The sequence below is a fragment of the Astyanax mexicanus genome, chromosome 23 (genome assembly GCF_023375975.1).
Source record: "Astyanax mexicanus isolate ESR-SI-001 chromosome 23, AstMex3_surface, whole genome shotgun sequence".
Lineage (NCBI taxonomy): Eukaryota > Metazoa > Chordata > Actinopteri > Characiformes > Acestrorhamphidae > Astyanax > Astyanax mexicanus.
The window spans coordinates 11,625,392-11,647,984 of record NC_064430.1 but is presented as its reverse complement, the minus strand read 5'-3'; the positions used below and the strand labels follow the sequence as shown (position 1 = coordinate 11,647,984).

The 22,593-nt window shown below is 40.2% G+C and overlaps 1 protein-coding gene across 1 annotated transcript; it reads right to left on the bottom strand.

The window, feature by feature from the left end:
- Positions 1-6,773: 6,773 nt before the first annotated feature.
- On the bottom strand, positions 6,774-21,300 carry sall1a (spalt-like transcription factor 1a). Its single transcript, XM_007244830.4, has 3 exons — positions 19,650-21,300; positions 9,878-13,287; positions 6,774-8,478 (listed from the first exon to the last, which is right to left on the bottom strand). Exons 1-3 carry the CDS (start codon positions 19,720-19,722, stop codon positions 8,035-8,037), a joined length of 3,927 nt encoding a protein of 1,308 aa, XP_007244892.2. The 5' UTR covers positions 19,723-21,300; the 3' UTR covers positions 6,774-8,034.
- Positions 21,301-22,593: the final 1,293 nt, after the last annotated feature.

The window sequence follows — 22,593 nt, the reverse complement described above, 5'->3', positions numbered from 1 at the left end:
GATTCATTCAAAATACATGTTTAGAAAAGCAAAATAGGCATCTACTACTGTTATAGGCCAACTAAACCTTATATTGTTCAGTATTTCCTGATTTTTACCTCTTATTTCATTAGGATGGCTCTGGATGGATCCTAAAATGGAGCACCATTCACTGCAGCTTGAGCCTCCTTCTCTACCATGCTCTTAGCTCCTCCCTTTCCTCTCTCAGGGTGACAACACTTCTGATTGTGTTTCTTAAAGTTACAGACACACATTTTAAAGATGTATTCTCAATTCACCACCTGGCTACATTAGAATTAAAGCACTGATTGAGGAACAGCTCTGCCGTGTCTGTGAAATTCAGTAATGTTTTAAAATTACTGCATGGTGATGCTGCATCAACGTCAGCAATGGGAAAAGAGGCGGTGGCTGTCTTAACGTGTATTGGAGGAGGCATGTGCTGGCCTTTAACCTTCAGTGTTGAGTCAATTACTACAAGTTCATATGAATATGGATGGGGTCAGTGGTCTTTTTTTATTTCAACTGATGCTGAGAAAAAAAAGTTTTCAGTATTCGGCCTCAAGACAATTGATCTTGATTTTGTTCGATTTCGTTTTTTATTAATTTTGTAATTTCAGTACATCTCTTACCCTGCCTTCACAAAGCCACGTGAGAAATCTAGCTTGTGTCACCCCACGTTTGTCTCTAGTGGTAGTGTTCGAGGCTATTTGCACTGTTGAAAATGGACGTGTATCGGTGTGTGGCCTGTTAGCATGCTAGCAAGCTACTTATCCAGCTGTCTGCTACTTTCTTCCAAGCTTTATTTTTCTCCAAAATGTCCTGAATTTGTGCAAAACTGCCTCATATAAAACAGGAAAAGTGTAATCAGCTGCTGTAAGTCTCTCGGTCATGTTCAGAAGCACATTGTCTTTCTTCTGTTTTCACAGAGCAGAAGCTGTGGACCTTCGTCCATGTCTGGAATTGGTCCGAACAAGTTGTTCCCGAATGCTGTAGAATGTCTCTTCACTGCGGTTTGCGCTGTCGTGAATGGATGTGTATGGGCGTGGCTGGTTAGCATGCTAGCAAGCTACTTATCGAGCTGTCCTCTACTTTCTTCCAAGCTTTATTTTTCTCCAAATTGCCTTGTATTTGTGCAAAACTGCCTCTTATAAAAAGAAAACAGCTAAACTGTGGTTAAAACCTTCTCTGTCATGTTCAGAACCACACTACTGGGGTATGAACGAGGTAGAAGTACAGTAGGAATCAAAAGTTCCCAGACTGAAGCTTCGTATCTTGGACCTCCATTTCTGAAACTCCACCAAAGAACTGGTTTGGCCAAATGTAGAATGTAGAATGTTGCTGCACTGCATCATAATTAATTTGTGTAAATTTAAACTCAGGGTGTGTCTACAAATTTCACCCTGCCATAGGAAATGAATGGTCCCCTGTCATTCTGTAAACACAGGGCTAGAAGACTAAGTTTAGTCTTGGACTGCACCAGATTTTGAGTGAAGATTATTCTAAACAAAAGAAAAATATAGTCTAACTAAAACCATGCATAATCCTAGCTAACCCATAACCCATAAACTTTCAGGGAATCACATATGAGTCTATAACTAGCGAAGACTCTGTAACACTAGCTCCAGTATAAATATAAACTATGTACAATTTTTTGTGGACACCCCTTTTCTTGCATGCACTACTACTACTTGGTTGCAGCATGGTTTATATGGTTGCTTGTCACGGCTAAAGAATGCTGCACTAAACCATTGTATTGAATGTGGATATGATTTTTATCAGAGTAATTTTTTGTATGGACAATTCTATTCAGACATCATCACTGGTCATGATAATTACCATCTACTCTGGATTACTTTCCAATACGTTCAGTGTTCAGTATTCATCCTCTAGACAAATTATTTATTTTATTAGATTTCGGTTTCCACCAAAAAAACTTTAATTTTGGTGCGTTTCTTAGGGGCAGTTTCCCAAAGAGGCATTAAGCCTAGTCTTGAACTACACCACAGTTTGAATGGAGATAATGTTAAATGAAAGGAAAATATAGTCTATAACTAGGCTTAGTCTATCAAAGTCACTGTCAGGTTAACTGACCCTTAAACTTTCAGGGAACTACATAGAGTCTGTAACTAGTTAAGAGTCAAATTTTTGTGGAGCCCCATTTCCTTGCATGCACTACTCAGCTAATTTACTTTGCACCAATTGCTGCAAGTGCACCCTTATACTAGCTTGATTTTTCCTTCTATAGAAGTACTGCCAATTTAGCCCATCATATTGAGCTGTTTAGCGGTGTAACTGTGTTCTCTGGATTAATGGTGCACCATCCAATAGTTTTGGTTTAGGTGTTTTAGGTGAGGTGGTGATTATGCAAGATCTTGAACTCTCTGAACTACTTCTCTTGTCACTGAATGCAATGTATAATTCTCTCAGAAATAAAATCTGAAATCTAGTAGAAAACCTCCTGTGGACAGTAGACAATGTTACTGTGATGTTTTTGATCTTTGATTTCAGAAAGAAAAACAATAAATGATCATTCTCAATGGATGTGATTGAAGCTATATTGAAACTATTCTAGCCAGATGTTGCCAGTCAAGATCATCCCCATTCCCATCTACTGTGCCGTCTATGGCAAATTTATAGTACACACATGACACTGTGATTCAAAGAATGTAAAATGTATGCACAACTTTGCAAAAGTTACAAAATTGATTGTCTTATTTCCCAACCATGTGGCACTTACTATTAGACTATGCATGAAATAAATGAATAATTCTTGTTGGCTTACCATGAACATGTCGGCCAGTGTTTAGCCTCACTCACAAGATAATACCTCACAACTTATACAGCATACACATGTTGGCATTCCCAAGTCGTCTCCTAAGGTAAATGCACTTTGTGACTTTTACTTGACGTTTTTTGGGGGTCTAGGGAACTCTACACAGTCCTTCTTCTGTTCAACATCTTAAGAAAGCCTCTTTCTTTTTTTTAAAAGAGAGGAGATCATTCAAGGCCATTTAGCTCCAACACTTAAACAGCATGTTTGAGAAGCCCACAAACACCCAGATCAATACAGGGCAATGCTGGCACTCTCGAATGACAAATAAGAGCAGTGGGTGAAGAAGCTGCAAGTGAGGGGCAGCAAAACAAAGGGGTGGGGTAAAATGAGTGGTAATGTAACCAGAATTTTAGACATTTTTTATACACAATCAAAAAAGTGTTTGTGGAAATTGGTGTGTGTATTTGATGGTGTGCAGCGTGGTGGGGGGTGGGGAGTGGTTTTGGAGATGACTGGCATTTGGCCCAGCATCACCCCCCTGGTGTGATCTCGTTGTAGGGTGAAAGCCACCAGCAAATGTACACACACACACACACACACACACACACACACAGACATACACACACACACACAGAAAGATCAATCCTATAGCCCTGCCACCTGAGATTCCTCTGTTTCTGTCATTCTGCACAACTCAATCAATACCTACCAAACGAGAACCACAACCCTTCTCTGGGAGAACACACAGACACACACACACACACACACACACACACACACACACACACACACACACACACACCTGAGATCACTGTCACTGATCACACAGCATATAGAGCTTAAAGACATGCTTGGCCAATTCTCTATTGTTCTTGACTATATATATATATAGGTACATATATATATGTATATATAATACAGGTACAATTTACAACATATACCTAAATAACGATTGTACAAACATTAATGAAATCCCATTTTCTCTTTTTTACATCAGCTCTGGTGTGATTGTCTAATAAACGGCGATGTTTAAAAAAGACCTAATATATGCAATGCATCTCCAGTGCTGACAGTCGTGTGAATGATCTTTTCTCTTTCTCTTTCCGCGCGCTGCTGAATAAATTAAGACAGTATACTGGTATACAGGGCACCCACTTTCTCCCTCCACAATAAAGCCGAATAATAACTAAAACATTAACCATTAACTTCTTCTGCCCTGTGCGCGCATGATTAGGGGGCATATCATGTGTTCTGGATTTGCATTTGCGGCATTAATTCTTTTCGGCACAGTTGTTTTGTGACACTAAAATGAAATACATCAATCACCTCAAACGAGCGCGTCATTTCTCACAACTGCGCCGCGCGCGCGACAGAGAGAGAGAGAGCCGGCATCTTCATCAGATCCCCCAGCGTATTTCTAACAGACACCAGAGTCCTCAGAGTTAATCCAACACCAAATAATACAGTATCGGAACGAGCCGCGGCAAACAAAAAAGCATATATGCATATATATGATTTTTGTACAAACATATTATTTTTTTTTGTTCGTGGCATAATTTTAATCTGGATGCAATTCATCACGAGCGCACTAATAGTAATGCTTTAAAATTACTGATAAATTAATTTTGCTGAAAGATTAACTAGAAGCCTTAAACTTGCTTTGCGTGATGGCGACAATAAAAAACAAACAAACAAACAAACAAAAAACGTAATTGATAAATGTATGTATGAATGAATAGATAAGTAAATAAATATATACATAAATAAAAATAGATAATAGAAAAAAAAAATATATATATATATATATATATATATATATATATATATATATATATATATATATATATATATATATATATATATAACAATGCGCAAGAATGTAATGGGCTTGCAAATTACAATTTTAAGTTTTTAAGTGATTTAAACAAACTGATACATATTGCGCTATTATTATTATTATTATTATTATTATTATTATTATTATTATTATTTATGGTTTTATTGTATTTGTTGGTTATTTAAACCAAGTTATAAAGCATTTTAAAGGTGAGTAATGTCAACACAACAAAAGGGGATAATAATAACAATAATAAGAATGATAATAATAATAATAAGAAGAAGAAGAAGAAGAAGAAGAAGAAGAAGAAGAAGAAGAAGAAGAAGAAGAAAAAGAAGTATAAATGGTATATGACACTATCAATTTTTTTTAAGATGAGAAGAATTATTGTAAACTAATTGAAAACTTCAGCGCCCTGAGATTGCACTAAAAACAAAAGCAGATTTGTACGCATCTGTGTCTGATCGCTTTATTTACATTAACCATTTCTCTGAGTGACTACCAGCCAACATCTGAGGAGTTCCGCGTGCGTGTCCACAGAGTCAACAAACAGCGGCCGACCAGTCAGGTGGTCCGCCCCGCAATAAACCCCTCCGCAAGCTGAGGCTGTTCAAACGAAGCAGCGTCCCAATCTGTAGTTACGGTACGCTAAACTCGTGTCCAGTGAGTGAGTGACCAGAACTCCACCACGCGCCACGCAGTTATTCCAATTAGAACCCAAAGCAAATATTCAACGAATATTTGAATAAACGTATATACACAAGTTCTTATCCGAATAGAGCATCACTGATAAGATAAGAAGTACTTGAAAACATACTTTAATCGGGGCACACTGCAATGCGTAAAACACGCACTAGATGTTTCTCCGCGTACTACTTAGGGCACAAGTGCACGTATTGGAACGCGGCCGAAGCTTTTATCTCAGGTCCAGATGGGACCGTCAGAAAGAACAGAACAGGATCTGGGGTGAGGGCGGGAGGCGGGAAGGCGGGAACCCCTCCGCCAGTGCCTGGCCTCCTTTGCAAGGATCATTTAGCATCGAGATCTTGTAAATATTGGGGAATTTAGCCAGCTATAAAATCCGCGCATGGTGGGGAGTGGTGGGAGTGAGGGTGGGCTAGGGGGGTGGCGGTGTTAGGAAGAGGGGGCAGAGGAGAGAGGATCCGGGGCTCGAATTAACAGATCCTGCGCTGCAAGGAAGTGCAATGATGTGTTAAATTGAAAGCAGCTGGTGGGGAAGAAAAGTTGAAAAAGAGAAAATATAACGTCGGGGAAATCAAAAACTGCGCGACGCGATTTTGTTGTGACACGATTTTTAACCCCGTAAAACAAAACGTGCCTTTCCCACAAAAAAAACAAAAAAAAAAAACAAGAAAGTTTACAAAACGTTAAAATAGACCTTGGAAATGTTGTGTTTGGTGTAATTCTCAATTTTGATTCTCAATTTTCTTTAATTCCGGTTAAACAAATTTGCATTTTTCAATTAATTATATATTTGTTGTCAAATGTATATAAAACATCATATTTTAAGCTACATATATATATAGACTGTATACACACATAAATATATACATTTTACATTCGTCTTAACAATAATGACAACCTCTACTTTTTCTTACCATCTCAAAGCTCTCTTAACATTTTACCACCCGCCTTAAAATAAAAGAAAATGTTTAAATACCCCTTCATTTTCTGCTCTACATGAGGAAACGTAGCCCATAAAAAAGTTTCTCTTTTCAAGGCAGGCAGGTCTGATCAATCCATCGAAACAAACGCAGAAAGACAGCGGCTCCTAAAGCGATCGATTCTTTAATTAAAGATTCAGAGGCCTGCCAGCCGGCGGAATGATGAACTGAAATCTTGACTTGTGCTGCAGCCTGTTTTTTAATGGCCATGGGCTATTCACCTAAATTACATTTGCGTCTGAGCAGAGAAAATGCGGAGGGAAGCGTCCATATTAAAGTAGACTGTTTTCTGAAGGAAGGTGTGGAAGAAAAGAGGAAAGTTCTGACATATCAAGTTTGAACTGCCACAGTGTCAATTTAACCATTTAACCACAACTGCAATGAACATCTTAAGCATCTGATATAGTCAAATGTGGTCATCAGAAGAAACACCAGATATGTGTTGGCTGTATGTGAAAGAAGAGAAGCAGCAACACAATTTCTTTTGGAAAACAGATGTATTTGATTATTAGAATAAAGAATTACAGTATTGTAGTTGTTAGTAGGTATTAAACTGTAGAGAAACTGGACCCTTAAAGATTTTCCAACTTTCCAAGAAAGTGCATGTAACAGTCCAACGGTTTTCAAACCTAATATATATTTCTATTTATAAAAACACTATCGTTTGTCCCCTAGCCGAGATGGACCTTGTCTTTTGAGCAACATTTATGTACATTTGTTGGGTTGGAATTCATTGTTCCACATTTGACAGTATGTACACGCCTTTTGAATCTGATGTCAAAGGAAGATGCTAGAAGTAGCAGCAATGTGGAAACCCAGCTCGTTTTTTAAAAAATCATTTCTTCTTTACTTCTAGAAGTAGACTTTTCCTCCATATATTTTAATTTATTTCTCAGTTATATGTCGAAACTTGTAAGTATATGGACCTTTCTTGGTACTTTCTTGTGTAACAATGATGGTAGTTGAAGCTCTGTAGTCTATAGCAACAAGAAAAAAGAGGAAAATAAAAACTAAAATGAAAGTGAAAAACCACAATACAATAAACATCCAAAAAACAAAGAATAATTTCTAAAAAAAAATAACAGCTGAGATGTAGTTATGCCTGTGTTTGTCATTTTACTTAAATAAAGAAAATAATAGAACTATCCTGCATGTCCTCACTCTGGAGGAAATGTGGGGGCGAGGGGGCTGGGGTTTGGTGGTTCACTGTAAGGGGTTAATACACAGCTGGTAAACCATCTAGCACGGATCAGTGTACAGTATTTACATCCTTTTGTTTATGCTTATTCAAGCTCTAATGCATCACAAACATCAACAGTTGTGTTATACATACTACAGATAGAAATAATTTAATACCAAAGTAAAAGTCATCTAGCCAGAAATGCTAAAAGTTCCAAAAAAGCACACTTTTACACAATCACACAGCTCCGTTCTGGCGGTAAAACAGAAAATAAAATGAAAACTAAGTAACTGTTAATGTTTCCACTTTGTTTTTTTTTTCTTTTGAGCAAGGTTATAATCACTAATAAATAAGCTCCGTAAAACTTTTAACGTGTTGTACATTGTACAAAAAAGCAAGTCCTCTTCAAACTAAAGTCTCAATGGCAAGCAAGAGCTGATTTTTTTTCCTGCGCTTGTTCTCGCTCTGTCTCTCACTCGTTCTCTTGTGCATGTGTAAGTACATGTCTGCAAGTGTTTATGTGTGTATCAGCATGTACCACAGAAGCGCTGTTCGTCCCCTAGTTAGTGACAATCTCCTTGTTGTCCTCCATGAAACGAGTGAAGCGGAAGTGAGTTCCGTTTTCCGTGTTGGCCATCTTCTCCAGGCCTGCCAGTGCTGCGTTGGGCTCGGAGGTGTGCAGCTTGTCGATGCTGCCTGTCAAGCCACCAATGGGAGAACTGCCCCCATTTCCCACGCTTCCAGAAAGAGAGGGTGGCAAGCCTCCATTCTGGATCACAGATATCTCATTGGTCTTCATGGCCAGGCCATTGGAGAAGGCAGCAGCATACTGGTTCCAGAAGCTAGCCGGGTCTCCATTCCCCGCTCTGCCCGACAAGTCCTTCTGAAAGAGCTCGGGGAACTTGACTGGGTTCGTGCCCAGGAAGGCCATTGGGCCGTCTACAGAAAGCCTGCGTCCTCGCCGGGCTGGTGCGCTGTTCCACATGTGAGTACCCATGTGAACCTAGACAGAGAGAGGGTGGGGGTGGGGGTCAGTAATGTTTGCAAATTTGGCCTCAAATCAGCATGGTGCACACAAGATGATGCAATGGAAAAACAAAGAATATAACAACTAATTAGTGTCGAGATTGCCCCACCGAAGGCAGTGTTTGAGGTCCAGACATTAGCATGAGAAAAATACATCGTATAAACAATCTCGTATCACGTCCCTTTTAAAGCAGATGGAACTTCCAAGGACAAGCCCTGTTCTGGGTAAAATTCACTGTCATGGCTATTATTAAAAAAGTGTGGCTTGTATGTCTTCTTATTTAAGCATATGATCGCAATCAATAGCAACTTCATAGGAGATGGAAAACCGTCTTAACTGTTAATGGAAGTCAATGTGTAAATATTTTAGTATAAATAACATTGAATCATTTCTATTGGTCCATCCTTAATCTACCTAAAAAAGTGTAAAGACCAGTAACAACTCAAAATGTAAAAACTGCCGAAACTTAGCAAAAAAATACTAATTAAGAAATACGTAATGTCTGTAAACTATCTACCGAAATGTTAAGAAACACATGATATCAATTTGCATATTTCTAAAGGAATGCAGATAATTTAATCTCTCTGGGCCTGTGGTAAATTCAGCCTAAACAGTTTAAAAAAAATAGACATTCAGTTTTTCGCAAATAGCTTACATAATTGTGATGTGGTGGGAAAGCTATGCCAAAGCTGTGCTAAACAATTGAAAATAAAATTTAAGCAGCAAAAACTAATGAACAGAATAACGCAGACTGAAGTCTATTCAGTCTAATCTGTATTTTTTTTGTGTGCCTTTCTCTGCAGCAGCCAAAGAGTGCACTATAATTACTGATTTATTCAGAGGGGAAATTTGAATCTAGTTAGAGATTTACATTGCTTCCTGAAAATGAAGCCTCCAGTGTGTCAGGTTTCCTCAACTCTTCACAGGCGAGTGGTACGATCACACATGTCCACATAAAACCCATGCAGTTCCTGTTTATCTGTGAGTGGGGGGGCCTTACTCTTTATGATCAAAGAGAAGCTCACGTTTTTCACAAGATAACCCCTGGAAAAACACTGAGAAAGCTGCAGCTAAGGGTGGTTGCCGCTGGTAACTGTAGTTAAAGCCTGTTAAGCGAAGCATTCCTGGCTGTGCTCCATCAATCACACTCTCAGGTTTCTGCCCAATATTCATATTAATGGGGTGACTCAACCTTTCCACTTGTATGTACACCTTTATTTCAGCACGGCTGAGGTGATCTTTCTTTTTTTTATCTCCCATATATGTGTGAATCTTAATAATAAACCCAAATGGATAAATTATAAATAAAGTTCTCTCACTGGCAAATATACCTATAAAAACCTGTCTATTAGATACAGTTAATAAAAATTATTACCTTGAGATTTCCTTTGGTGGTGAATGCGCGTCCGCAGATGGTGCAGGCAAAGGGTTTTTCTCCAGTGTGGGTCCTCTCATGGATCTGCAGAGCACTGGATGAAGAGAACATCTTCCCACATGTGTTGCAGTAGTGCTGCTTGGGAGTTCGCCTTGGAGGAGCTGAAGAAAGCACTGGAGATGTGGAAGCAGAGGAGGTCACCAAGCTTGAGGGAAGATCTTTTCCATCGTGTGGAGGAGCATGAAGGAAGCCATTGATCTCAGTCTTGATCATGGAGGACAGGGATCCGACAGAGAGAAGGGAAGGTGTGGGACTGGAAGCCAGGCTGGTATTAGGCTCAAAAAGCTGGGAAGGCAGATCCCTCATCTGATGGGTCAGCATGTGTTGCTTCAGATTGCCCTTGGTGGAGAAGCCCCGGTTGCAAGCTGTGCAAATGAATGGCCTTTCTTTGGTATGGCTTCGGTAATGGATGTCCAAGGCACTCTGACAGGCAAATGTCTTGCCACAGATGTCACATGATGTGTTCTTGGAGGTGCCTCGCTCGCGAAAGGGAAAAAGCATGCCCAGTGGGTCTCTCGAAGCGTTCATGGAGGTTAGGTCCAGAGCCCCTAGACTTGAGGAATGGGTTTGCATGAGGCCTGCACTTATGTGCTCCAGTGATGGTGCTCTATGTTGACGCTCTTCCAGACTTGGGGATCTGTGTTGCTGGGGGGCACCACTAGATGGTGATGGAGCTTGCATGGAGGAGGTAGATTCAGAGACAGCTGGACTTCCTGCACTTTGGCTCTCTATGTCACCCCCCAGTGAGGACGAATCATTTGTGAAGCGATCCCCTTCCATTGAGCCATTTTCTGTTGCTTTTGCTCTGTTCAACTGCGATTCCTCTATCAGCCCCTGCAGGACATTCTTATCCTGGTGGTCAAGACTTGACAGCTCCTGTGGCACAGGTGAAGAGCAGAGGCTGTCCTGGGAAGCATCAGCAGATTTTGGTGTGTCTGGAACACTGCTATCTGGACCATCTTCCAGCCCCTCCATGTTGTCGTCTGAGAAGTTGTCAAGATCGTCAAAGTTTCTCTCTTCAAATGAGCCAGCGTCAGAGCCCATAGATTCTGGATAGCTTTCAGGAAGAGGGGTGTTGGGGATCTGGCCACCCATGTGCATACGGATGTGCTGCTGCAGCACGACAGCATTGGTGAACTTCTTCTGGCAGATAGGGCAAGAGTGCTGTACCCTCAGAGGTGGCATGGCACGATGGACACTGTAGTGGGTCTTCAAGTTGCCTTTAGTGGTGAAGGCACGGCCGCAAATTTTGCATTTGAATGGCCGTTCTCCTGTATGCGTGCGATAGTGCATTTTCAGGGCACTCTGGCAGCTTAGGACACGATGGCAGATGACACACTCATTAGGATCTGTCACCTTCCTGTCAATGTTCTCCACCAGTTGCTGCAACTTTGACGTTTCTGAGCCTTGCAAAGGATCTAGAAGGCCTCCAAATGGGAATTTAGCCTTAAACTGCTCTGACATCAGTGGCATCAAAGGATTGGTTGCCATTGGAGGACTGTTAGAGGTGGTGTATTCTGTCTTGCTCTCTCCCATTGAGATTGTGTTTGTTGTGAAGCTTAAAGACTGACAGTTTTCTTCAGTTTTCCCATTTGAGGTAGGCAAGGTTGCACCATCGCCTTCTGAGGCAACATCACTGCTTTTTGTGGATGGTTCGACTGGACCTGAGTCACTCTTTGCAGAGTGGGAAGGGCTTGTTACAGACACAGAATGATTCTCCTCCTTCTTGATAAATGGTGGCAAGCTTGGCATAGTTGGTGGAAGCAACATGCCAACTGATGAGCTCAAAGTGGACAGTACAGGCTTGCTGTCCAACCAGCTTGTGACTGGCTTCTCTGGTGCCATTGACATCCCGTAAGGAATGCCGGTGCTGGTTGGAATGTTATCCAAATGCTCTGGGACTGGATACGGGTTCATCTGAATATGAGGATACTTCTCTTTATGACGCTGGAAGTGAACTTTTAAGTTGCCACGAGTTGAAAAGCGGTTCCCACAGATGTTGCATTTGTACGGCCTCTCTCCTGTATGCGAACGCAAGTGGATCTGCAAGGCACTGTCACTCCCAAACACCTTGGCACAAAACCTGCATTTATGCTTGAAGAACGCTTCCTCTGAGCTGCTCTTGGGCTCAAAGGAAGACACGTTAGGTGACTTGCCTTTTCTTTGCTGAGCTAACGCTGCAAGTGAGTTGAGATCCTCGACTGTGGTTCCAACACTTGGAAGAGCACTGGAGAACATTGGGTTTCCCGGTGGGGGCTGAGGTAGAAGTGGGTTTGCCACAGGATTCAGCAGGCTTCCTATCCCAAAGGCTGGCGTAGATGACTTTGCTAGGGATGGGTTGCCTAGCTGGGCATGCAGACTTCCAGAATATCCAGCCCTTTTCTCTGGTGCCTGGTTATTGACCACGGCTGTCCCTAGTGCTCCCAGACTTTGAGATGACTCTCCCATGCTTGAGTTGCTTTGAGGTAGCTTCACAGCACTAGCCATCTGTTTCAGGCTGCTAATGCTAGCAGACTGGCTAGCCAGGCTCTGAGCTAGCCCTGCTGCAGCCGCTAACTGCTGGGACAGGTGGGAGCTGAGTGTGGTTAGTGGGCTGGTGGATGAAGCCGCTGTCCCAGGGGAGGAAGTGGGTGGAACCTGTAACTCAGGAGACTGGGATGCTAGCAAAAGGATCTGATGACGAATCTGCTCTATTAACTGCAACTGGTGGATCTGCTGCTGCTGTAGAGCTAGAAGTTGCTCCATAAGAGCAGGTACTGCAACCCTCTTGCCTCCTGATGATCTTGTCTCCTGAGAGAACTGGGCCACTGCCACTTTGGTGCTCTGGAGATTTTCAATGATAACATTGCTGTTCATCACAGAGAAGTTTCCCAGCTCTGAAAGATTGCCAAGCTGAGGTAGTGAGGCTGAGATAGCAGAGCTGCCCAGATTGGGTCGAGTACTGCCCCTATCGCCATGGACTCCTTCGCTGCTGCCATTAATGGGGCTGCTTCTCTCCATGGGTCTATTTCCGTCATCGTGGGCAGCAGAGATCGCCGACACGTCCACATCCATGGCTTCCTCTTTATCCAGTGAGTTATGGTCTAAAAGATCAGCACACTCGACTTGGTCTGCGTTATTAGTCATGTCATTCACCTGCTCATCAGGATTATGGGGAGATGAGCCTGGAGAAAAAGTTCCGGAAGGAGACGCAGGATTCTCATTCACGATCAGAACTAATTGATTCTTAGTGCAATTCTTCTGGTGTTGTTCAAGATCCGACAGTTCAAAGAACTCAGCACAGCATCTGCCACAGACATGGGCACCCGAGTCCTTGCAAGGGGGGTCGTCCAAGCCAGGTTCTGTGTCCCCTGAAAAGAAAAGAGAGAGGGGGGAAGAGAGAAACAGGGAGAGAGAACAAGGGGATTAGTGATTAGAAATGTTTTGCAGCTGAAGAAGCAGCTTTATCTGTTCAAATTCTTTTGTTGTTAATGTTCTGTTAATCAGTTTAACACTTATCCTCTTGATACATAAAAAACAACCATTAAAAAAGGGGACAATAAAGCCAAAACAGATTAGGAAAAAAGACTACTTCACAGCTGAGCTACGTGAAACAGGATAAAAAAGAAAAAAAGATCAATAAGACTTAAATATTGCTGAAATGTGATCTTTGAAGATGTGTATCTGAGTTCCCTCGTTCCCACCACCTTAGGTAATCATTTTCTTCAGACAATCCATCAAAACATAAAATACTATGAACTGAGGACAATGGGGCCTAATGAAATTTCATAGAGAGACATTGATTTCCAATATTTCATACTCCTCAATGCCTACATGTCCACTAGGCACAAATCAACCATTTGAAGGACTTATTAGACTTTCAATTTGCTGTCAACTTTGCTCATTTTCAACCAACTGTGGGCATCTTGGACAGGTTATCCCTGTCACTAAACTAATTTGTATCTAGTCGGCCTGCAATCAGGATCTGACAGAACAAGCAGGCCCTCGGCATTCAAATCGGCCTGCTGTGCTCTTTGCTGCCACTACAGGGACTAACGTAATCTGGGATAAGTGTGTTCAAAAATGCATATATATATATATATATATATATATATATATATATATATATATATATATATATATATATATATATATATTTGTTTCATGCTCTACAAAAGGCATAAAAATTTAAATACACAATTTAAAAAAATAAGAGAATAAAAATGTTTCATGCTCTGCGATTGTTTTTTTTTTGTTGTTTTTTTTTAGTATTGAAGGTTGGTGTTAAATGGTTGTATTTATCGTAACAGTGTGTATTTGCAAATATATCTGTGTATACAGCAACTGAACCTCGCAGAGATGCAAAAAAAAATTATAAAGGTCACAAAGCTAATGTAATTATTTGAATAATATTTTCAGCATATATAAATAAGCATAAGCAACAGATCTTTCAAAACAAAAGGCAAAACAGGTTTTGACAATTTTCTTTAAAAAAAAATTACAAAGCAGCAGAATTTTAAAAAGGGAAGCGGTGAGAAATACTTTGCTGTCTCTCTTTTATCCCTCTAGGGCTGTGGCCTCCATACAGACTTCTATCTCTCTTTCTCTTTCTCTCTCGCTCTCTTTCTCCCACCCCTCCTTCTTTGTATCCCGCAAAAATCTTGCTGTTTAACATACAAGTTGATTTACAAATTGCAATTTTCTATGAATCCCCTTCATTGTGGGGCTTCACCCTCTACATTTTCATCAGTGTGGGGATTCATTTGCAAATGAAACCCCTGCAGAAGTGTGTCCCGGCCCTGCCGGGAGACAGGATGGCTCCCCATTGTTCCCCAGCATGGGAGCGTCGGAGCAGGGCAGAGGGGGCGAGGGGGCGAGGGCCTGGCCCGCTCATCATGGCTGTTTCTAGAACAGATCCTCTTTAATTCACGGATTATCCTCCTTCAATGTTTCTCTGTGCTGGAACATCAGATAACGCTAAAGTTGCCATGACACTAAAGCCTTGCCTCACACCAGCACCGTGTCCGCCGGATGAGAAAAGTCAACTTTATGATGAAAAGTTTTTAATATCACAGCAGAAAAGAGAAAAGATTTAGGCGTGGCTGATTATTAGAAAAAAAGTGTTTTAATTTAGTCAAGGGGGAAGGGAGATTATGTGAAAATTTGTTAATGGTTTACGGTAAAGGGTTAATCTATGTTTATTACTTTTTACATAAGTGCACTTAACTAATCTTAACTAATGTCAAGATGTACATACTTATACATAAATATACACAATCATATACATTATTAATAATGTAAAAATAATAAAAAATAAAGTACATTTTACTAAAAAAAATTGTCTGTTGCTTGATTCTATTTTTGGAGTGTATGTTGTCTAACAGTCTAGTTTTTTTTTTATAAATATCATAATATAATATAAGTGCATAATTTTTACTTGTTTTAAGCAAGTTTTAAATAAAAATTTAAATAAGTTTTTCATAAAATTAAATAAATAAATAAAAAATGAACATGGTATTTGTTTTAAGAAAAGGTACTTTCTCTAACATACATTTAAATTAAAACATTACCCAATTTCATTTTGTAGAATTTCAAAAACAATTAATAATTAGAGTTAAAACTTTTTCGTGAATAGGTTGCTTAAATGCATTGGAAGCCTTTTTATTAAAGACCTTATTAAAAACCTTAAATAAAAAACATATATATCTGCTGTACAGAAAATAATATCCTGACAATAATTTGAACGGCTGAAGTGCTTCTTAATGCACGGCACTGTATATGCTCATAATAATAGTCGAGTTAGGCAAGCATTAGGAAACGCTTTTAAGAATGGTTTAGAAATATGCACTTCAGTAAAAGAAACACAAACATTTTTTCAGGCAATTTTGTGGCAATTCAAACTCTAAAGCTCAAACATCAGCATTCCTCTTACACCTCAAAAACAATCTTGCTTTTGAGCAAAATTGTTATAATCACAGTGCATTACAAATGCAATATACACAACTTGACAAAATGACTACGCCCTGTATGTGTAAAATTAATTATAAGCAAGGAAATGTTTTGATTAAAAGAATCAAAGAAATATATATGTTATATATGCTGAACAAAATTACAAAGTGCTAGTCACAAAGCAGCAGAAGCACACTATGAAAAATGCTCATGCTTGTTTAAAGATTCTGATTTAAGTTAAAGATTAGTCGAAATTAAGTACTAGTTCTTACGGGATCTACACTATAACTATAGTTGACAGTTTTTAGTACAGGAGGTCCACTAAACTATTGCTCGGACCAAATCAAAACATGCAGGAGGAGCAGAAAAAGAAAGTTTAGAGAGTGTAAAAGAAGTGATTTGGAAAATTGGAAAATAAGTAAATAAGAGAAATAGAAAAATGTAAAAAACATACTCTATTTCCTACGTTGTTTTGCTCTGCTGCAGGCGTCGCTTTACTTCGAAGAAGCAGTTATTGTTCACACACTCTTCATTTCTCTCTCTCACTCTCTCTCTCTTTCTCTCCTTCCCTCCCTTCTTCCAACCCTCCTCCTCTCTCTTTTTCTGCCTTTCAGAAACTTCCCAATGAACACTAGATGGGGTTCCTGTAAAGCTCTTCTCTGCTGGTCAGCTTGAGCTCAGCCTTGTGCTCTAGTGACACTGCCTCAAACAAACTTGGTGTGAGAGGGGACTTACAAAGCAAAGTTGGGTCCTCAAGGCTACTTCCAAACTTCCACTACACAAACCATGGCAGTGACAACAACAGAAAAAAAAGACAACCAACCAAATCCCTGTTGATGGTAGGGGTCCAGGACTATTTGTTTGCACGAGGGGAGCTCCCTATGAACCTCTCGCTTTCGCTGTCTTTCTCTGGGTGGGGAGCATGTTTGTTGGGGTGAAAGGGGAAAGCAGACACATTCAATACCCCCACCCTCCAAACCCCACACACTCCCAAACCCCCACACACACCCCCTCCCAATAAAGCAGCAGTTCCTGCTAGGCTGGCTTTAGGCAGACACTCTGGGGGTCAGTGACGCAGCACATACAGACACGGCGTGACCTGATCTCTCCTCAACTCCCCACAGTGTGAGCCTGGCAAAGGTTAAAACAGCTTCACATCCCACCCTCGGTGATGGGCCAACAGGGACAGAAACCTCTCCTTTCCATCTCTGTTTCCCTGCTTCAGCCTAATGCTGGACAAGACCCCCTGACTGCGTGACAACAAGCGGCCTTGAGTTTTCCACTTAAGCATAGTTAAGCTGTGATTCCATTCCCAACAAGAGCTTGTGAATGGGGTCAATTCAAAATGGGAGAGATCATGCAATGCATGCATATGAGTAGGCCAGTCAACAGGTTAAGCATTTAGACTTGCTTTGTGTTTAGTGGAATAACTGAAACGGTCAACTTGTTCAGCTGAAACTATATGACAAACGTTGCCATTCACTACTTTATTAAGTTTACGGTGGCAAATTCTGCTCTTGACGTTATTTTCTAAGAAAATGGCATAAACTTTAGACTGTCGGCTCTTCGCAGGCAACACATATTTTACACCTACATTTATTTTCTTTTCCTAAGTAGTAATACATCGTATATTAGGTAAGAATACCAGATCTTATTTTATGCGGGAAATGTGTGATTGTAAATACAGGCTAAAAAAACAACAACAACTAAAAAGACAACACCAAGCGTAAGTAACTTTAACACATATGTCAGTTGCGGAAAAAACAAAAACTAAAAACTAAATCGCAGGCAGAATAAAACTGACACATTTTACAAAGATTATTTATCTAAAATATATCTAAAAATGTATTATTACATATTACATGATTTCCGACTTTGGAAATTAAAAATAGCTTAAAATAAATTTAACAAACGTATTCCTCTCAAACAGCGTTTAAGACATCTGAAAAAAAAAAAAAAAACTTGTAGACTATTTTAGCAGCAAAAAATAGTCTTATCTCCAGAGTGAGGGAAACCATATGACGGACATTAAGATGACAGTAGTCAAAGCAAAGCCTTTCATGTCCTGCCTCAGAAACTTGTGATAGTGCACCGTGCGTGCCATTTGGAAACAATATGTTAAATTGAATCAAGAAGCCTAATTGTGTAGAAAATTACCTGAGTTTCGATACTAAAACCAAACCCTTATCGCATCAAAGCGTCCTTTCAAAATTAGCAAGATGAAACCTGCTATCAAACGGTGAAAGCTGAGATAGATGGAGCAGCTCTGCGCGAGGACTTTTAAGCCATAAATAGGCCACTTTATAGAAGAAATGTTAATGCGCTTCAAACGCCTTTTATACCTCAAATGGGCCTTATTCAATCTTATTCGGCTTTAGTCAGTCTTTGAAAGGCGCAGGTTTGAAAAACTTAAGACTAGAAACTGTCCGCTCAACTCACACCATAGCTGATAAAATAATAATAATAAAAAACTCGCATAAAAAATAACAGAATACAACGGATTCGTACGTTTACAAAACATAAGCCTAATATGCAACTTGAATTAATGCATTTTAATTTGGCTTCTAGATCCCTGGACTAGCCAACCTGTAGCCTGCATCTGTACATAGGCTATATAAGGCTTTACTTTGTCTTTAAAATGCACTAAATAAACTTAAAATTTCACATGTAGAAGTTTTCGGATTATAAATAGCTTTCGTTGAGAATCACTATTTTTTCTCTCGTCAAAAAGTGTCATGTTTTTGGCGTGAATTGGCATCAAACGGCTCTTTATATACGACGAAAATATACGAATAGCAACATAAATAAATAAAGGACACTTATTAAACATAAAAATATGGTATAGTTAAAAATATATAGACATACCATACAAACCATACTAGACTGTTTGCAACAGATCTGAGTTTATTTTTTTATGTATGTAACACGGCTGGACGCATGTAAACAGTCGGAGAAAGTCGGAGAAACTTCAAACTTACAATTAAAGTATGGAGAATCGAGTTTAATGATAACACTAAAGCAAGCAGAGATGCGGAGACTTTTTTCCTTGCAAGTTAAGTAACACAAAAAAATAGAAATAATGGAGCGAATGTAGGAAACAAATATGGCTTAACATTGTATGTTTGTTTTTTCCTCAAAACTAAATTAATATAAAAACAAGCGTATTTTTAAAGAAGGCCTGTTTTTGTGTATTGAAGCTCTAACTGTGGGTCTGAGCTCCATGAAGCACTCTTAACGCAGAGGATATGAAGGAGGAAAAAGACTGAAAGCAAACTTCAAACTTCTATGGGTTACTGGAGTTGTATTAGTTGTAGCAAAGAGAAACAAAATTATTAGCTTTTTTTCTTCTTACAATAACTAACCATAACTAACCTCCAAGAGGTGCCGTTAACTTGGCGAGTCCCTGAAATACCTTTTTTTTTTAAACAACATTGTGCAAATTTACTTAATTTTTTTGTTTTCAAAGACGGAATTAACTGCAAGCAGCTTTAACGACTCAACGATTCAACCAGATTCTGAGTTACTTTTTTGTTGCATAAAGCTTGAGGGAAGCAGCCTGTAAATATAGCGCTAAAACTTACAAAACATTTAAAAAAGGAAAAGTCCTTCCATTTTTAGACTTTTAGTCTTTCATTGTGCTTGAAAATGTTTCTCCTCAGTTTGGTACCTTCCAGAAACTCTGAACGCATGCCGGTTAGAACGGGACGAGACTGCACGGGACGGGGCGAGAGAAGAAGCCCACCTATAGCCCAGAGTGGCGTAGAAGTGCCGCGCTCCAACTTACCATTGTGCTCCGTGCCGGGCAGCTGCGGCTCGGACTGGAAATGCTGCGGCTTCGCCTGCTTCCTCCGCGACATGCTGGCCTCGCGTCTCAGCCACGAGAGAGCGACGGGGGGGAAAGGAAAAAAGTCGCCGAGAAACGTCCCGAAATCAGGGCGCTCGAGCCCATCCACCGCGCGTGTATCCCGTTATGATTATCAATAATGCCTCGCGATTAATCATACGGGTTCTTTGAAAGGCGATTGGCACCTCGCCAGCCACCACCTCCTCCTCCTCCTCCTCCCCCCTCTCTTCCTCCTCCTCCTTCTGCTGATGTCCTCCTCCTCCTCTTCTTCTTCCAACACCCCCTCCTCCTCTTGCTCTCTCTCCTTCTCTCTCTCTCACACACAAATGAAGTCTCTTTAATCAATTAGCCGCTGATTTGCTGGGGACTCCTGTCTCTCCGGCTCTCCCACCCAATGAGGCTGGGTTTCCCAGCTCCCCTCGCCCTCGCTTGATCGCTTTAACCCTTCTGCGCGAACCGGGTGGCCGCTGGTGGCTATCAACTTCTCTCGGACACCACAGCAATGTCCATGCCGTACCCACGCGTGACGTGACCCTGCGGCGTCTTCTGTGTCTGTGCTGTAGTGTCTCTTTCAGACGGTCATCGCCGGGATCAGTTTCAGTTCACGCAAAGTGTCCGATAGGATGCGGTCAAACATCCGCGCTGTATTTTTTTTTTAGAGTCGTTTTTTTTTTCGTTTTTCGTTGTTGTTGTCCTCCACACACAAACACACACTGACTCTTTGGAGTGTGTTTTCGGGCTCTCCTCGTTTCTCAAAAAAAAGAAAAAAAAAGAAAGAAAAGCGATCTCCGTTTGTGATGGCAAAACTTCACCGCCGTCGTTTGTTCCTCAGGGCCAGAGAGAAAGCAAGAGGGAACGAGTAAGAAAGCAAGAGACAAACTGGAGGGGGACTAAAAAAAGTATATCGGTTAAGTCAGTTTGGCGCCTAATGGCCTCAAAGATGGGGCTCGTGTGGGATCTCCCCGAATCAGACCCGTCTGATTATCGCCGAGCGGGATGACTAACACGTTTTCATCACGACTCTGCGCGCGGAGAACAAACAAACTTTAAGCGGCCCGTGCGGGAGCGCTGAGAGCTGCGCAGACCCCGCCCACCCCGAGCCCTATTGGTCTGCTTGGTGCTCCATCACGGCGCTCCCCCTCCTCTTTCCTCCCGCCTCTTGCATCTCTTCCTCTTGCGCTCGCGCCGAACACCGCGCGTTTTCTTCTCCTCAGCGAAGGAGTCAGTCGGTATTTGTGTGCGCGTGTGTTGAGTTTTGCGCTTTATTCTGGATTTTTTTTTGCTTGTTAAATTGTTATTTATTGTTATGATTTTGGAGGCGTTATTATTATTTGGAAGCAAGAACTGTGAGTGAGCAACAGGGCGCAGCATCATGCGCATTGAAAAAAACAATATTTCCTAAAAGTCTGATTAATTATTATTAATTTGTTCAGCATCGCTTTTAATAAGTTGTACACAGACACCAAAAAGAAAAGCACGATTATAAATATATGCATGTAATATTATGAGTCTCGGTTGTCATACGTTTTTTTATTTTATGAGATGTCTTTGAAATTCGTTATTTGGACACTTTGATACTGTACAGTATGTTTAAGTAAATAAAACAAAACAAAACAAAAAACTAAAAATCTATTTGCATTCATGTTTAATTCCTTTTTAGTGCAATAGGGGTGGGTATGAACAACGCCAGGGATGTCAAAATCTGAAAATATATGTCATATAAATATGTAAATATTTAGTGTACATATAACGTAAATTTAAAGGTTTTTATAAGGCAAGAAGTGGTTTAAAATTGAAGGTCGTATTTATACAATGTAATTTTTAAGTATTATAAAATTTTAAAATACAATCATTGTCGACTCCAATAATAATAATAATAATAATAATAATAATAATAATAATAATAATAATAATAATAATAATAATCGGAGAAGTGCTCACGCTTTTCTGCAGGGAGTTTTAAGGATGAGAGCTCCCCGCAGATCCTGTACAGCGGGAGATTTATGGGCAGCAAAAGACAAACGAAGCCATCAGTCGGGCTGATGTTGAGAAATGAAGATAATAACGTTACTATAGGTGATGCCTCGGATGCCATTATTTTTCCCTGAATATTTAACGAGCTGCTGCGGGCGAGATGGATCAGCTCTTCTATAGTGTCGTACTTAGGGCGCGTGTTATTTACTTATTAATGAAAGAAAGGAGGGAAACGCTAGGGGGTGGGGGGTGGAGGTGGGAAACGGACGACAAGCTCAGGCACTTTGGGCTGGACCAAGCGGATACACTGAGGGGAAATCAATATCCCACCTGAGCCTTAAAACACACATGATATGCTGTTTTAAGTCGTATCGGAGTGTTATGCACACAGAAAGAAATTCCCGGTAAATAACGTTAAATCTCCTGTCAGCCGGAGTGGGGGTATTTACACATCTTGATTATAAATATGTATTACAAAAAAAAAAAAGAAATACTTTGAAATATGAAAGGTAATGGAATTAAAGGAAATAGTGGAAAAGGAAAACATATACAATTAAAAAAATATAAAGTATTATAATCATTATATGAATTTTAATAAACATTTAAAATCTATCTATCAATTATGATCATTTATATTTTTAAATAAACCATAAAAAATCTTAAAACACTGCAAAACATTAGGTAGTGCATCTAGGTGGTTTCAAAATCATACAACAAAACATCCACGTGCTTCCTTCGTGCCTGCGCAAAGCTCTAAAAGCACTGGGTTCACAAGGCCCCAGGAGATTAAGTGTGTGTGTGAGTGTGTAGAGTGTATGGAAATTGTGTTGAAATTATGCTGATTAAATGTTTTAGTCCTAAAAGACAAAAAACTATTAACAACGACAGTACAGTAATTTTACATATCAAC

Bases quoted from the DNA above. Each gene is read 5' to 3' on its own strand.
- sall1a (XM_007244830.4), bottom strand. From the start codon at position 19,722: ATGTCGCGGAGGAAGCAGGCGAAGCCGCAGCATTTCCAGTCCGAGCCG. The intron at 13,288-19,649 runs GTAAGTTGGAGC...TTTTCTTTTCAG, and splicing joins GCCCGGCACGGAGCACAATG to GGGACACAGAACCTGGCTTG. The intron at 8,479-9,877 runs GTAATAATTTTT...CTCTCTGTCTAG, and splicing joins CCACCAAAGGAAATCTCAAG to GTTCACATGGGTACTCACAT.